Source organism: Pygoscelis adeliae, unplaced genomic scaffold, assembly GCF_000699105.1.
Source record: "Pygoscelis adeliae isolate BGI_AS28 unplaced genomic scaffold, ASM69910v1 Scaffold62, whole genome shotgun sequence".
Taxonomy (NCBI): domain Eukaryota; kingdom Metazoa; phylum Chordata; class Aves; order Sphenisciformes; family Spheniscidae; genus Pygoscelis; species Pygoscelis adeliae.
In genome coordinates, this window is record NW_008824401.1 from 2488933 (window position 1) to 2505061 (window position 16129).

The 16129-nt window shown below is 44.3% G+C and overlaps 1 protein-coding gene across 1 annotated transcript in view; it reads left to right on the forward strand.

The window, feature by feature from the left end:
• The window catches only part of WTIP (Wilms tumor 1 interacting protein), a 92286-nt gene that overhangs the window by 27559 nt on the left and 48598 nt on the right, over positions 1–16129 (forward strand). Inside the window, exon 3 of the mRNA XM_009320316.1 lies at positions 14849–14950. Coding sequence (XP_009318591.1) covers positions 14849–14950 — 102 coding nt within the window. The remainder of the gene's footprint in view (positions 1–14848; positions 14951–16129) is intronic.

Genomic DNA, 16129 nt, shown 5'->3' on the forward strand with positions numbered 1-16129 from the left:
CTGTTGTGGTTTAACCTGGCAGGCAGCTAAACAGCACACAGCCATCCGCTCACTCCCCTCCCTACCCCTGGTGGGATGGGGGAGAGAATTGGAGGGAAAAAAAGTAAAATTTGTGGGTTGAGGTAAAGACAGTTTAATAGGACAGAAAAGGAAGGGAAAATAACAATAATAATGATGATGATGATGAAAGAATGCACAAAATAAGTGATGCATAATTCAGTTGCTTACCACCCGCCAACCAATGCCCAGCCAGTTCCCAAGCAGCGGTCACTGCCCCCTGGCTAACTCCCCCTAGTTTATATACTGAGCATGACGTCACATGGTATGGAATGTCCCTTTGGCCAGTTTGGGTCAGCTGTCCTGGCTGTGCCCCCTCCCAGCTTCTTGCTGGCAGGGCATGAGAAGCTGAAAAGTCCTTGACTAGTGTAAGCACTGCTCAGCAACAACTGAAACATCAGTGTGTTATCACATTATTCTCATGCTAAATCCAAAACACAGCATTGTGCCAGGTACTAGGAAGAAAATTAACTCTATCCCAGCCGAAACCAAGAGACTGACTTAAAGGAGTTATAAAGTAGCTAGGAAGAATAGAAAAGGAGTCCAGGAGAGCTGGTTTATTTTTCAAGGATTGCTGTCTGCAAGCTCAGAATCGTCCATCCTGACATGCAGGAAGTCAAGCAAGAGCGACAGGACGCCTGCATGGATGAGCAAGGAGTTCCTAAGAAAAAAATGAGAAGGAAATGCATAACATGTAAGAGGTGGAAGCAGGGACAGGTGACCTGGGAGGAATATAAAAACACTGTCTGAGCACACACAGTTGGGGTCAGGAGAGCCAAGGCTTGCCTGTAGCTGAATCTGGTGAAAGATGCGAAGGTCAAAAAGTGCTTCTGCAGATGTATGAGCAAAAGGAAGACTAGGGGAAATGTGGAGCAGGGGTACTGGGATGGCCTTCTATGATATAAAGCTTGATGAATAGGGAGAGAGCAGTGGATGTTGTTGATCTCAGCTTTAGCAAAGCTTTTGATACTGTCGCCCATAACATCCTTCTAGACAAAGTGGTGAAGTACAGACTAGATAAGTGACTGTAGTACAGACTGTGAGATGGACTGAAAACTGGTTGAGCTGCTGGGCTCAAAGAGTTGTGACCAGCAGGACGAGGTTGAGTTGGAGGCCAGTCAGTAGTGGTGCACCTCAGAAGTCAATACTGGGGTCAGTACTGTTTAACATTTTTATTAATGACCTGGATGATGGGACAGAGTACACCCCCTCACAAGTTTGTAGATCGTACTACACTGGGAGGAGTTGTTGATAGACTAGGTGTAAGAAACAGCAGGACCTTGATAGGCTGGAGAAATAGGCTCACAGGAACCTCATGAAGTTCGACAAAGGGAAACATGAAGTCCTGCACCTGGGGAGCAGCAACCTTGTAAAAATGGTATGAGCTGGGGACCCAGTGGCTGGAAAGCAGCTCTGCCGAAAGGCTTTCTGGGGTCCTACTGAACATAAGCCAGTAGTGTGCCCTTGTGGCAAAGAAAGCCAACAGCACCTTGAGCTGGCATTCAGACCTGACCATCTGGGATCATGGGCATACCGAAGCTGAATGCATGCCCTGGACATCCGCCTGGGAGCTGGGTGCCCCCATGCTCTGTCTATGCACTGCATATCCCCAGTATCTGGGCAGTTTGCCCACAAGGGCTGTGTCTAAACAGGGGACCGCAGGGTCTGGAGGGTTTGGAGTGGTTTGTGTCAGTTTCTGCTGCGGGTAAGTCTTGGGTGGGAGAGGCACCAGCTGCCACCCAGTGTCCAGACAGAAGGTCCCGCTACTGTGATGTGAGCCCACGGGGCAGCTCAGGTCTCATCCGTTCTTCTCAATAGCAGCCCCTCTGGTGCCCGCTTCTCAGGTGGACCTTCTGAAATTTAAAAGGCCACAAAACACCTACCACATAGATCATAATCAGATGTGAATTATCTTTTATTGCTTTTGTCGTTATCTTAATCTGAACCACTGCTTTAATAGTAGGAAAAATATTTACCACTGATGTTGCACCGGGCTCTGTAACAATGAACAGACAGTGCAATTGAGGTGGAAAGGGTTACCTCTCTTTATCGCTCCTCTGTGTTTTGCTGAGTATTTTAATTAAAACCAGATAGAGGAAAATTTTTCACACTGTTTCCAGTTTTTAGTGATTTCACCTGCTGTTAAAAATTGCATCAAGACGTAACACTGAAGGGATGATGTAAAGAGGAATGAATGCTCCTTTTAGCTGCTATGAATAGAGGCTTCTCATATCAATTAAGTGTTGACTTTATAATTATGAGAAGATTACATGTTTCTGTTATTTTTTTAGCTGGTCGTCCAAGATGTAAATTAACTAACATTTCACCACTTCGTGTAACCTTTCAAAATGGAAAAGGGAGGTTTGGCTGATAAATTGCATAAGATCAAATTATTTGGAGATGTTTACTGTAACTAACAAAGTGGAAAATTACCTTCCTAACCCTTCGGTCTTTTCTGTCTGCTCACTCTTCCCCTGGTTTTGCAGCTCTTGAGTTTTCTTCTTGCTGCCTCTAGAAAGATTTTTAATTAATAATTGTCCCGGAGGTGTTTGCTCCACAACTGTGCTTTAGTTGTATTTTTGTAAGTGTTGCTAAAAATTTAGCCACAACTCCTTTGCTGTCTGACTGTGGGTGGTGGAGCTGTTGAGTTACTCACTAAATGAGTGATGTTTGGATGGTGGGATGCTTGAGGGGGTGGTGGGATGTCAGGACTGGGAGAGAAGAGCATCTCGCCTCTTGTTCACCTCTTTGACTTGAGTCTGGCATCCGGCTCCACAAGAAACAGAGTCCATCTTCCAAAATTCAGCTTAAAAAGAGAATGTCTTGCCATCTTGGCATGGAGACAGTGAGCAGTGTGGGTGTGGAGAAGGCACCCAGTGCTAGTTCTGGGAATCGGCCTGCTGTGATGTGCAGTTGGGTCCTGCAGTGCTGAGGGCTGGTTGGCAGCTGCTGGTGTCTGTTTTGTGAAGGCAAGACTTGTTAGGCACTGAGGTGCCGGTGCCAGCGCTACACACAGTGATCGTTTTGAAAGATAAATCCTTTCTCCCCTCAAGCAAATAGCCTTCGACACTAGCCATTGAGGCCAAAGTATATTTCACTGTTTGCATCTCGGTGCCAAGTGCTGTGGCAGGACACATGTTCTTTAATAGGAACAGCTTAGCACTTCGGCTAAGTGGTTGCAGGTTTCTCCATAGAGGTTATGGGCCAAGGGTTTGGCTGCAGGTGCACTGGGCAGGTTGCGAAAAAAGCAGATGATGCCAAACCATTATAGTTGGGGTTTGCCTTTTTTGCTAGGCCCTTTTTGAGATAATTCACTGATCAGCATCTTGTACGTTTTTTTTTCCTCTGTGTGCAGCTTTTGCAGAAGAGCCAGGCACTTCTACCACTGGTCTGTCTGTGAGAATATAAAAGGTGGGTGGTAAAAAAACAAATGTGTTTCTAGTCATGCAATCTGCTAGCTCTAGATGATGGTTTATCACTTGCTGGGAAACAGTGTATAACTGAGTGCATAAGCAGAGTCTACTACGCATACTTCTTAGTTGAGTGCTATGACTATGTCTGTTTCCCACTGTTTTCATCTGAGAAAACTAGATCTACTTCTTTTTTTTCTAATTTTCTGGCCTTTTATACCCACTTAGTTCCCATTTTGTGTCAAGATGAGTGAGACAGTCAGGGACAAAGCAGGGGAGAGGGATGGTCCTGAGTGATATTTGTGCATTTCTGGATCATTCATTGGTACTAATTGGATGTCGATCAAGCATGTGTTCACATTTCTGTCGAATTAGCCAGACAGACCACGTACCCCGGAGTTCACGCCAACTGCTGGAGAGCAGACTGTTACCTGATCCAGAACTGACAATATCTGATCCAACAAAAAGTTAAAGCAGTCCAGACAGATGATACCTGACCTAGCAGAAATCCTGCCAATATGAAGTTAACCATCAGTACTTTACACTGTGTGGCATCTTTTTATACGATACTAAGAGCTGTAAAGCTGGATTTATTCAGTCATTGGAACATGGCCTCATCTACTGCAGTGGAAGGGTTGCTATTGAGCAAAGTGAGATCTGCCTGCTCCTACGGGTCTGAGCGGTGCTGGCTGGCTGCAGCTGCCTTGGAGAGCAAGTCACTGAAGGTGAAAATGGAGCTTAGGTCCTTTCATGGTTATGTGAAGCTCAGTTATCCTCTTGTAAGAATCATTGCAGACAGGAATCTGACTAAAGCCTGGAACAGCCACCACTTGTCTGCCTTAGGTCTGCAGTGGAGAGTGGCCAAACGCATGGGACTGCCCAGGTCTGTAGAAGCCTCATTTTGCTGTGGAAGTTGGCAGCGTGTGATTTTCTGATTTTTACCACCCCCCCCGGTTGGATCCATAGGAAGGAAATGAGCCTACATATATAGCATGTAGTGTTACTGTTTCCTGGACGTGGAGGAGGCAAAATTAGAATATCCTGTTTACATGTTGTTAGTGCTGTATTTGACCAGCTGTCCCAAGGGTTTTCAGCTTGCTAGTAGATCAGGACAGGCTTTTCTTATGGTCTGAGTGTTCCTGTCCGACTGGAGTAGAGGAGTGTGGCTGTTTGCACTAGCATGGAGCACCTCCCTGGACTGGACCTTACAGCTGCAGAGGAGACACTGTAGCCAAGGCAGGGAAAGTGAGGCTTGCCAGGATAGGTACTTTGGAACTAAAATCTTTCATGAGCTGAAGGTGGGAGAAACCTATGGCAAATAACTTTTTGGAATTGTTGTTCCTGCAGGATGTCCTTACAGGAAGGTATATCCCTCTTCCCCATGTTCGCAAAACATCCTTGGGTCACTTGACTTGCAGTGACTGAAAAAAAACTGGTTCAGAGGGTTGAGGTGACAGAGGTTTTTAAGTAATTTCCAGCTTTCCTTAAGCAAATAGTTCAGTCTTTTTTAAATAGCTTGGTATAATACCTACCTATATGCATGCTTTTGTTTAAGCAAACCTATTTATACTTCTGGAAATGATAACAAACCTTCACGTGGCAGATGACAACTAGCGAGCCAGTGCTGGTGGCACCTTGGCAGTGTGGGTGGTGGAAATGCAGGGCTGCTGTGGACGTGTAGTGCTTGGGTACTGCTTGTGGAAGGAGCTGCTGAATTTATAACCAAATGTGGTTATGTAATGCCATGCTTCTTCCAGACTGTCATGCTCGTTCTGGAAAGAGACCGTTATCTAAGAAAATAGAAAAGTGCACCTGGAAACTTTTAGACTAGTCTCCTTGTTTAATCATGAACCCATTTTAAATATGTCAAGGAAGGCAGCTGTAATATATGACCTTTTTCTGCCATATATTAGAGCGATGACTCATGTGCAATGTCAGGAGAATGTAATGAAAAGTCTCTCCAACTTCATGTCTGTGCAGCTGATGTTTTCAGGTCTGACGTGCTGTGGAATTCAGGGTATTTGGGCTGCATTGTTGGCGATTTCAGTATCACTGTTGTTACCTGGTTGCACAGATTTTTCTAAGCTGAAGCATTTAAATGGGTTCTATCTTTTCCATGTCATCTCAGGTTTAACTGTCTTTTCTCTGAAGACCACACAGGTGTCAGTGGTTCCCATTTCATATAGAAAAGAGCCAAGACAGAGCAACTAAATGGTTTGCTAAAGACAACTAAGAAAGACAAAACTGGAAAACAGGGCTGGTACAGTAGAGTTGCTGGCTGGTTCTGTACTGTGGTCACTGTCACTTTTATAGGAAAATCTGCAATATGTAGATAGATACACTATTACTAATGTGTGGTATCAGTAAGCACAAAGGAAAGGTGATGAAAATATGAGCTTTAAATATTTCATTTGTTGTTTGTTTACAGAAATAAAACTGTCTTGATGTCTGTAAACCTGCCGCTGGAAACAGCTTAAATAAAACTTAGCAGGTCCACATTCTGACCTGCATTATGCCAGAGTAAATCTAAAGTAATGGCATGGACAAACATGTCGTCCCAGAGCTCAGATGATCTCCAGTTGGTGCAACCAGTTAAACTTTTAGAAATTAAAGCACTGGTAGAAATTGCAGTATCCATGTTATTTTTTTTTTTTTTTTTGAGAAATCTCCTCTATCACCATCTGTGAACTGCTACTTCTTCTGTTGCCTGTTATATTGGGGTATGCAGTGCAAAAGGTCTGCCCTTCTCCTAAATCAGTGTGAATACACAGCTGGGCTGAATGTCCCTGGTGCTCTACACCAGCTTCCCAACAAGAAATTTGTGCAGGAGCACTGGGGAGCTTTGGATGTTGGTGTTAGATCTTTCTGGACTGAAACTAGGACCTGCAGGAGCATAACTCGCTTTTGCTGTCTGTGAGACCTATGTGTATGTCTCTGTTGGGCTTGCTTGGTGACTCTGCATGTGTGGTGGCATGTCCTCCTCTGCCAGCAGTTGTACAAGCTCAAGTTTTTGCTGACCCTAGCCTGTCTTCACCTGATTGCTACTACTGCTGTGCTAGAAACTTTACGCTCTTCAAATAGACGAAATTGTATGTGTGATTGCACTCGTTATGTTCCAGGCAAAATAAGCCTGGTTTGAGCTGAAAGGTCTTGTTGACCTGGTCCCTTTGGGCTGTAAGAGGATGCATGTCTACAGCAAGACATTCAGATGTTCAGCAGTGGAGGGGTGGTAGGATGGGGAAGGGGCTTTACAGACACGCTTTTCCCTCTCAAGTCATTCATTCCCAGTGGTGCTCTCCTTTACCCCCCCAGCTGTACGTGCCTCCTTGCTTTGCTAATCCCAGTAATCACAAGCTACTTTTAGAAGCAGGATTTTCTTCTCTGTCTTTTTTTTTGGTCAATAATTCAGTTGCTAAAGTTATTTGCAAGTCCCCTTGTGCTGTGCTTGTCAACTTGAGCATGAAGCTTGAGCAGTCAGCTGAGCTCTGAATCGCGGACAAAGCAACCCAAAGTGGCACAGATGATAGAGCAGCCACGAGAACTACTCGGTCTTCCAGTTCATTGCCTCAGTAGCAAAAGATCTTTCTATAAATGCCAAGTGAGAAGTATAAATCATCCTGGAACTGCCATGCGCTAAATTAAGAAGCACAGAAATGAATGAATATTTGTAAACCAAGTGTCAGTGTAACTAAAACACTGTGCGGACCAATAGGCCTGTGATATGCCTTGTGCCATCAGGAGGCTCCGTGGCAGAGTCGGAGATCCACACAAAGGGAAGTTATGCAGAGGCATGCTGGCTGCGGCCGAGGCAGGATGAACTCTGTGCAGATAGCGTCAGTAACTTCATGGTTCAGAGCAGTAATTTCACATACTGTATGAAGCAATAAGCATTTGCTGTGCTAGCTTCAGGCTTTCACTTGCGACTGGGTGGATCTTTAACAGTAACAAAAGCCTTCCAGTTTCCAGCAGCTGCTAATCGGAGCTGATACCAGCTCCCCTGACATATCCCACTCCGCAGTGCTGACCTGGAGCTGCTGTGGTTTAATTCACCAGCACAGACATGCCCTGGGCTCATAGCTGCTAAAATACAAAGTCAGGGAGGGTGGTGTTTGAGAGTTGTTTCTACAGCCTTCTATGTTCCCAAACTCTTGCCCATCACCTCACCCTACATTTGAAACTCTGGAAAGTTACTGACAAAACAGAACAGCCCATGTATTTACCAAAGCAAGTAGGAATATGCTGAGGCTGAGCCCTGCTGACCTGCTGTGACAGCACTGATCCCTCAGGCAGGTAAAGCTTAGCTCCTGTGTCCTCATCAGCACTGTCGTTCCTGGAACTGGTCCCAGTGTCTCCCTTTGTGGCTATGACCTCTCCCAGCAGCTTTGCCCTACGCAAGCCGCAGCCTCGTTAAGCAATAGGCAGAGTGGAGGTAATGAAAGTTACTCCAGGATCTGGAGTTAGAACCTAGAGCTTGCTTCTACAAAAATTCCAATGAATGTGAACTTCACTGCGTTTGTAACCAAACATAAATTAATCTCAAACTTTGATATTTCTGAATAAGTTCTACTCACGCATCCCTCCTGTTCCAAGCCTGTATATTAGAGTAAAGCCTCCTGTAGGAGGCAGGTGCTGAAGTGATGGAGATCTTTTTAAGTCAGCAGATATCTATCTCAAGGGCTTAAGTAGTTTGTTGGTGGAGTTTTTACCTTCTTTCCTTGAGGAGGAAAGCAAGGTCAGGGGCAATCTCAGTCAGGTTTAACAATGACAGCAAAAAGTTTCCTGGTCCACAGCCTGCTTCTTGTCTTGCTTTGCTTAAGCTGTGATTTGTGTTAGGTGTTGCGGCCCATGTTCCTCCAGTTTAACCTACTCTACCCTCCAGCACGGTTGCCACGGGGAGCGCATGGGTACTTGCAAGCCAGAGTTGTGTTACTGCATGGGGTCAAGTCCCTCCTGGCCATGGAGTGTTGCAGTGCCATGTGTGGATGGGCTGTTGCTTGGGAGGGGAGCTTAAAATGTTTACCTGAGCATTTCCCACTTTTCTTAGTCTGTCATTTTCAACCTTGAATCAAGTTGTGGTGTCTTCTGATCTTCCCCTGGGGGAGAGGGCGGTGCTGGTAGCTTACCCAAACAGTCCCTCCATCCTTCCTATCACAAGACGACTTAGGCCAGGTCTTCATGCAATTGTTACATTGCTGCTGAGCGTGTCCAGGATATATTTATTTATTTATAACTTGTACATACCAAATTTTATTTTATGTTGGGTATTCAAGCCTTGGTATGTTTGCCAGGCATCTGCCAGGTGACAAATTAAAGCTCTCCAGCAAGAGCTACCCATGGTGGCAAGGGCTGGGAGGGTTTCCCAGGCTGTCTCCCTTGCTCCTGCCCGGCTGCTGGGAAGAGGCTCTACCCCTGTGCCCTGTGTAGGTGCCTTGTTTCTTCTATCTGCCTCTGATTGGGAGATGATGTGTGCGTCAGAAGATCCCTCCTCCTGTGGTTGTTGGAAGGAGGGGAGCATTTTTCTTGCCTGAAGTCACTTCTCAGCATCCGAGCTGCCACGGTCCAGGATGTCTGCACAGTAGCTGCTGTCAGCTCGGGCAGGTACTGCTGCAGCGGTGCCACAGCTGCCCAGGCTCAGGGCAGCTCTGATGCTTCACTACTTACCCAGATTCTTAGCAGAATATTGTTTTAAAGGTAGTAGCAACACCCTGTGTAAAACCTGCCTGGGTGTGAGATCACTGGCTGCAAGCGCTGCAGCCCATGTGGGAACACCTCCTGTGGCCAGCGATACCTGCAGGCATCTGGTGCAGCCCTTCCACAGTCTTCTCGCTCTTGCAGCTGGCCTCTATTGCTGCAATTTGATTTCTTGAGCTGAATTAAGGCTTCCCTCCTTCTTTGTTCTTCCTGCTTCATGGCTGTAGGTTTTAATTTCCCTGCCCCTGCACCTTGGCTAGGCCACAGGTGTGAAAAAGCTTGTTGGGGACTTATGTAGATATGGTCTTTTCCTGACTGAGAGAAGAAAAGGAGATTTTGCAGTAGCCCAGTGTGATGTTCACCCGCCCTTTTCTCAGCACTGCAGCATGAACAGAACTGCAGAGGCAGGGAGGGAGTCATCTGTGCCATGTGTTAGTTGTTAATTTTAGCTTTACCATAACTCTTGACGACAGGGCTTGGTTGTTTCCTACTGTAGGCAGCATGTAGCAGTTATCCTGGAGATACGGTGTGGCTGTAAGACAGTAAAGCTGCAGCTCATCCCTGAGCTATGGCGTGCTGTCAAGGAGCGCGATAGCCAGATTCTCCCTCTGACTCACAGCTGCTGTGTACTGAAGTTGAGAGGCCATATGGTTCCATTTTTCTTGCATTTGTGCTAAACCCTTGACTTCAGGTTAAGTGAGGATGGCATCAGGCACAGGCGGAGTTCCACACGTGTCTGAGGACAAAGCTTGTCCAAAAGGTGGTTATATATCTGCTGTTATACGTACTGTGTTTAACCTTTGCCTATTGCCTTTTTCCCAAATCTGGGTATCTGGTGAAGTCTGTTTGAAGTACTAGCCTGTACTGGCATGGTCAAAAGAGCATCCCAAGATTTGATGTATAGGTCCCAAACGGAACTTCTAATGTGTAGGCTACTACAGGGAACTCTTACGAGTATGTTACAGCAGGCTGAACAAAAATCGTATAGCTTTAATATCTTCTCTAGGTTGTTGCTGGTAAACTTTGCTTGTTATAATGCATTGCATTTGGTTTCTTGAGCCTGGAGCAAAACAACTGACTACATCAGAAAATACCTGTCTTATTTTCTCCTGATGCTGATATTAGCATTTTGCTAATGCATGAGTTGCTCAGCTTCATGCTTCTGACGGTTGTGTTGCCCTACAGTGCTAGAGGCTTGCCTGGTTGGGTCCAGGGATGTCCTTCTGACTGACATGGTCAAGCTCAGTGAAGTGGACTGGTTAAAGGTGTGGGGAGCACTGGCAATGTGCTGTAGCTAACTCCAGCAGGGAGTCTCTGGGAGCTCCTTCTCTTTCTAGTGTCATTTTTTGTTGGTGGTCATTTGCTGTGGTCCACAGAGTGTGTCTGTTCAGTCTCTACTCTCATGTTTGGTTAAACACTATGTCAGGATGCAAACATCTCTTCACTGCAGTGAAGGAATGCTGTGATGCTGTGCTCCGCTCAGCCAACCTTTATGCAAACTTTGGGTATATGCAACATCTTATAACATCTTTTTCTAGCTAAAGAGAGACGCCAGATCTGTAGGAGAGGTGATGACCTGGGTGGAAATGTAACAGTAGATGTGTTAAAGAACTGGAGGCACAGTTGGCCGCTTAGAATAGAGGTGTCGGGAGGGGCAAGGAATTGTATAAAGGCTGAAGCAGTTGATCTGAAGTCATGTCAAGTGAAGTGTCAGGAACAAGACATGCTTGCTCTGTAACAGAACATTCTTCATAGGCCGTTTAACAAGCTTTGGAATTAAATATGGAAAAAAAAAAAAGGTGATGTAGCCGTTATGTCAAGGCTTTCACAAGCTTGCAGTGTGCAGTTTGGGCTGTGACTGGTGGAAAACCAGACCTGAATGGCCATGTAATCAGTGCTCTTCCTAGGCAGTTATGAGCTCACACTATACTCATACCACAGCTGCATATATATTTTTCCAAAGTACACTTTCGGAATTATACATGCGCTTTTTAAATATGCTAATTGTCTCTGTGGTCATTCATTCCTGGAGTTGATGACTAGTCTCTCAGAGAAAATGAGTTAACAAACTGACAGCTGCTTATAACGAATCACTTGCTGGGGAGGCTGTTGTGGTTTAACCTCAGTCAGCAACTGAGTACCACACAGCTGCTCACTCACTCCCCGGCCCCCCGCCCAGTGGGATGGAGAGAGAATTGGAAGAGTAAAAGTGAGAAAACTCATGGGTTGAGATAAAAACAGTTTAATAATTCAAATATAATAATAATATACAAAGCAAGTGATGCACAATGCAGTTGCTCACCACCTGCCGACCGATGCCCAGCCAGTCCCTGAGCAGTGACCCCCCCCCGGCCACCTTTCCCCCAGTTTATGTACTGAGCATGACGTCCCATGGTATGGAATGTCCCTTTGGCCAGTTTGGGTCAGCTGTCCTGGCTGTGCCCCCTCCCAGCTTCTTGTGCACCTCCAGCCTTCTCAGTCGGTAGAGCATGGGAAGCTGAAAAGTCCTTGACTAGTGTAAGCACTAGCTAGCAACAACTAAAACATCCGTGTGTTACCAACATTATCCTCATACTAAATCCAAAACACAGCCCTGTACCAGCTACTAGGAAGGAAATTAACTCTATTCCTGCCGAAACCAGGACAGAGGCCAATGTAAGTTTAACATCCACAATAAATCCTTCTTTTGCTTCTGATGGTTCAGTGGAGCAATGGCAAAGAAGTGAGACAATAACTTCATTTATCAAACAGTTCATGGCTGTAGTAGATTTGTGCATGAGAGCTCACAGACAGAAATGCCAGAGAATTACAGACTGGATTTCTTCTCCTCTTTGAGTAATACTAAGCGTAAATGGGAAAAGGTAGGTCTCTGTGTAACCTCACAGTCAGACAGACTATCAATAGCTGCCAGTCCCAGGTACATGGTGTGCATGGAAAGACGGGCAAGAAGGGTGCAGATAGCTGGGGAGCTCTGAAGGGGCTCTCTTCTGGCTCCACTGCCAAGAGCGAACTGAAACATCATACCAAGATCTGACGCTGAAGTAAGAGATTGCTCATTTCTTCTGTGAGCCCCACGTTCTCTGCTGCATGTACAACCCCTCCTGCCCCAGGGCTGGGAGGGACCAGGGTTATTGCAGAGCTCATGGTATGTGATGAGACAGAGAGCAGGCTTGTGGATGCTGTGCTGCTGCTGGGAGCAATTCTTCCAGGTGCTGGCTGATGGGATGCTTCTTCTGATCACAGTGTCCACAGTAATCAATAACTATCTTTCATCAGCAGTTAACCATTAACTCATGGCGAATAGCAGACCTTTGTCATAACCTTTGGTTACAAATAAATAAATAGACGTAACAGCCTTGGATAAAGCAACAAATATTCTGAAATTCCCATTTCCTATACCAGAGCTGAGCTAGCCTAAGGACCAGCATTTTCTTAATACTTCATTTGCAATGAACTGATGGACCTAGCTGGCAGCTAGTTTGTATCATGGGTTTAGCTTGGGACATTGGTATCTGATAATGTTATAGTTCCTGCTTCACTGGAACACTGAAATCATGTTTAGGATTTAAAAAAAAAAAATAAAATTAATAGATCTATTGTTTTTTAAAATTGTTTCATTTGGCAAATGTGCTCATGGTCCAAAATGGCAACATTGTGCCAGGATGTTGAGCTAGTTGAATGAAAGGCTAATCTCTTTTCATGATTTGAAATGAGGGAGTTAAAGGTATAAACACCAAGAAACCCATGATTTATGAAAGGTCTTTCCATTTCAGTATCTGAATATTAGTAGCATAGAAAGATTTTTTTTTTCCTTCAAATATAATTTTTTGTAACTTGACAGAATCCCATTTAAACCGATCACACTACACAGCCCTTGTAGGTGGCTGTGTTAATGCTGCACTGATCTGAAACAGTTTGATTTCAGAAATGGGGTTTAAAATGTGTCTTGAATAGCTTAGGGGGGTGGGGGGCAGAGATATTCATGTGCATTGTGTTGTCTACCACTGTTTCCTCGTTGAGAGCCTGGGTGAAGTCTCAGCTGTATTACTGGGTACTCATGTCCATACAGCTACCTGCCAGGGGCAGACGGCATTTCTGTCTCTGTGGCCCAGCAGCTTAGGCCAGTTCATATACTGGGAGTGAATAAAAGCAAAACCCACGGAAACTGAACTGAGACACCAAGCGCTTTGTTAGCTTAACTTTGTTCTTTCTGCTATTAAAGCTTCTACTGGTTCACAATACGCTAATTCCCCCCACCCCCCCCACCCCCCCCCCCCCACTTGATATTTGTATTTTCTGTGTGTTTCTGTGTATAAAATGTTCACAGCACAGCAGGGGAGAATTCTGGATGATTAAAGCCCAATTTTGTAGTTCTCGAGTTCCTATACTCTTAAGTATATTAGCAGTTTTGTTGATGCTAATGATTAACGCTAAGCTTGTGCGTGCATTTGTAGAAATAGGGCCTCAAACAGCACATGGAGCACAGCAGCTTCATTATAGAGTTGTATGAGGCAAAAATCTCAATTTTTATTTTCTACTGTAGTGTTTTAAAGATCACACAGCCTTGTCTTGAGATGTACTGTACTGCTACAATCGAATGCAGACCAATGGACATCTCAGAAAAACTTAAAATCAATGGTCCTGAGTGTATGACAGAAGGACATGGATTCTCCAGCATTTTGTTGCCTCTTCATGGGGATACAGAAGCAAAGTGATTCTTGAATTCTCTCCTTGCCCTGGTTTGAATATAGGGAGGTTATGCATAGATAGAAATAAATGCATAGGCAAAAGACTCTTAAAGCTATAACTATGAGGAAAAAACTTTTTAAAAACAAACAAAAAACCACCCCAAAAAACCCTCTTTGTAGAGCTTATTGAAATCGTGACCTTTCCTGTGAGTCTGCCATGTGTGGAGCTAACTGCTGACTTTGCTAGTGCTACATTGGCTCTTCGTACTTTGGTCTCATGCAGACTTCATGAGAGTTGTCCCTGGCATCACCAAGAGCAAGCTCGGGCAGCGAAGGTGAATTTCTGACCCCACTGAAGCAAAACTGCCAGCCAGAATTTTTGCCCTTAGACCATAAGGGAGGTAGAAGCCTTGCTCTTCTGTTTTGTAAGATGCCAGGTTATGTTTATGAGGTTACATACTACTATTCATGGAAAGCTAAAATATTATTAAATGTGACTGACAGACCCATTTTCCTGGTACTGCATGGCTTCTACCATGGACCAACACTGTTGATGTTGCATTGCTGGAGATGGCAAAGAGAAGTCTTTCGGTTTTGGACTGAATTGTTATTTTATTAGTGATTATTGAATGTAATGTGGTGGAGCACCTAGTTGTGAAGGTCTCACTAAATTATTTCTTGGGCAAACAGAGTTATTTCCAGGGAGTGCACAGATTTTCTGTCCTCTCATCGCGCCTGTCTCCTTTGGATTTCTGTCTTTAGCCAGCCTCAGTCTCCATGCATTGAAACACCAGCAGAGGCCTCCCCCCTCCTTTTATTTTGGGTTAATTTCCATGCATTTGTTTCACTAAAGCTGCCTGCTGCTGTCTTGCATAGTTGAATCTATTCAGGGTGAGGAGCTCATTGATTTAAGGGGTATCATGAGTGCTACGAATCAACGGCCCGGAGCTGGTTTTAGGAGCTGTGGAGGATTCTAACTTTCATTCTCTTTCTGCTTTGTAGGTATTTGTATAAAATGTGGAAAAGGTGTGTATGGAGCGAGCCAGGCTTGCCAAGCAATGGGTAACCTCTATCATACCAACTGCTTCACGTGCTGCTCTTGTGGTAAGTCAGATCTACCGTAGCCTTATTAAGTGGCTTCCTTTTGTAATACATACTCCTGTAGCAACCAGTGTACAAAGTGAGACCTCGTCTTGCCTGCTTCCTGAGGCAAAATTACCATGCAAGACTCCAGCTTCAAAAGTTGTTTTTTATTTGCCATCTGTAAGTGTTCAATAGTGTTTTCTTAAGCAACAGCCCAGAAAAGTGGTATTTGGTAGTTTTAAGGGCTGCATTTACAAAATGGCTTCAACCTGGCTGTTACAAGCACTACATACTTTAAGTCACGTGTGTTTATGGAACTGTAATGTGCATTTATCATTTTTACAGAAAAACGATAAAACTTGTGCAGCAAAAAACATATTTTCCCTCACTTTCTATTTGCAAATGCAACTCTAGCCAAGCATGTATATTTGTCATTTCTGTATATACATAATGTTCAAAAATTGTTCTCTTATGTTTGAGTGTGGTAAGAACAAATAGAAACTGCATGTTGAAACACCTTAAGCTATTACAATATTTTATTTTTGTAGAGGAAAACTTACAGATAAATCACTGTCTCCACCTTGCCGTTCTCAGGACCTTTTTAGGTTTCTCTTTCAATCTGAACGCATCTGGAAGTGATGCGTTCTGTATGTGATTTGGGGAAGTCATGGCTTTGCTAGGGGAAACAGGACTTGGAAAATTCAGGGCAGCACTTTAAGAAGTGTTTGCCTTAAGTCAAGCATCATGAACTTAAGTTGGAAACTTCCTCAGTGTCTTGTCTGTAACTGCTGAGAGCTCACAAATTCCCACCGAGTTCAAGGGAAGTATGAGAGCTCAATTTTCAGGAGTCAGGTAATTTTTCTTGATATACCCACATGTTTATTTACATTCCTAATATATGAAAATATTTGCCTGGATGTTGAAGATCTCGTTATGATACATATACACAGCAAAAGATTTACTCTCAGCAGAATATGCCGAGTGTAAATTGTTTATAAAAAGGATTAATTAAGGATTAGAAAAAGAGTAAAAGATTATTGGCACAGAACCAAATAAGTTGATAATGAAAAGACCATTGTAAAGTTCACTTGTGACAGGAGAAGTGTTGTCTTTTGTCCTGAGATTTGTAGAGATAAATACTGGTTTAAAGAAACCTACAACCTGAATGTAGAATTTGGTGACCTTTATAAATTACTCTGG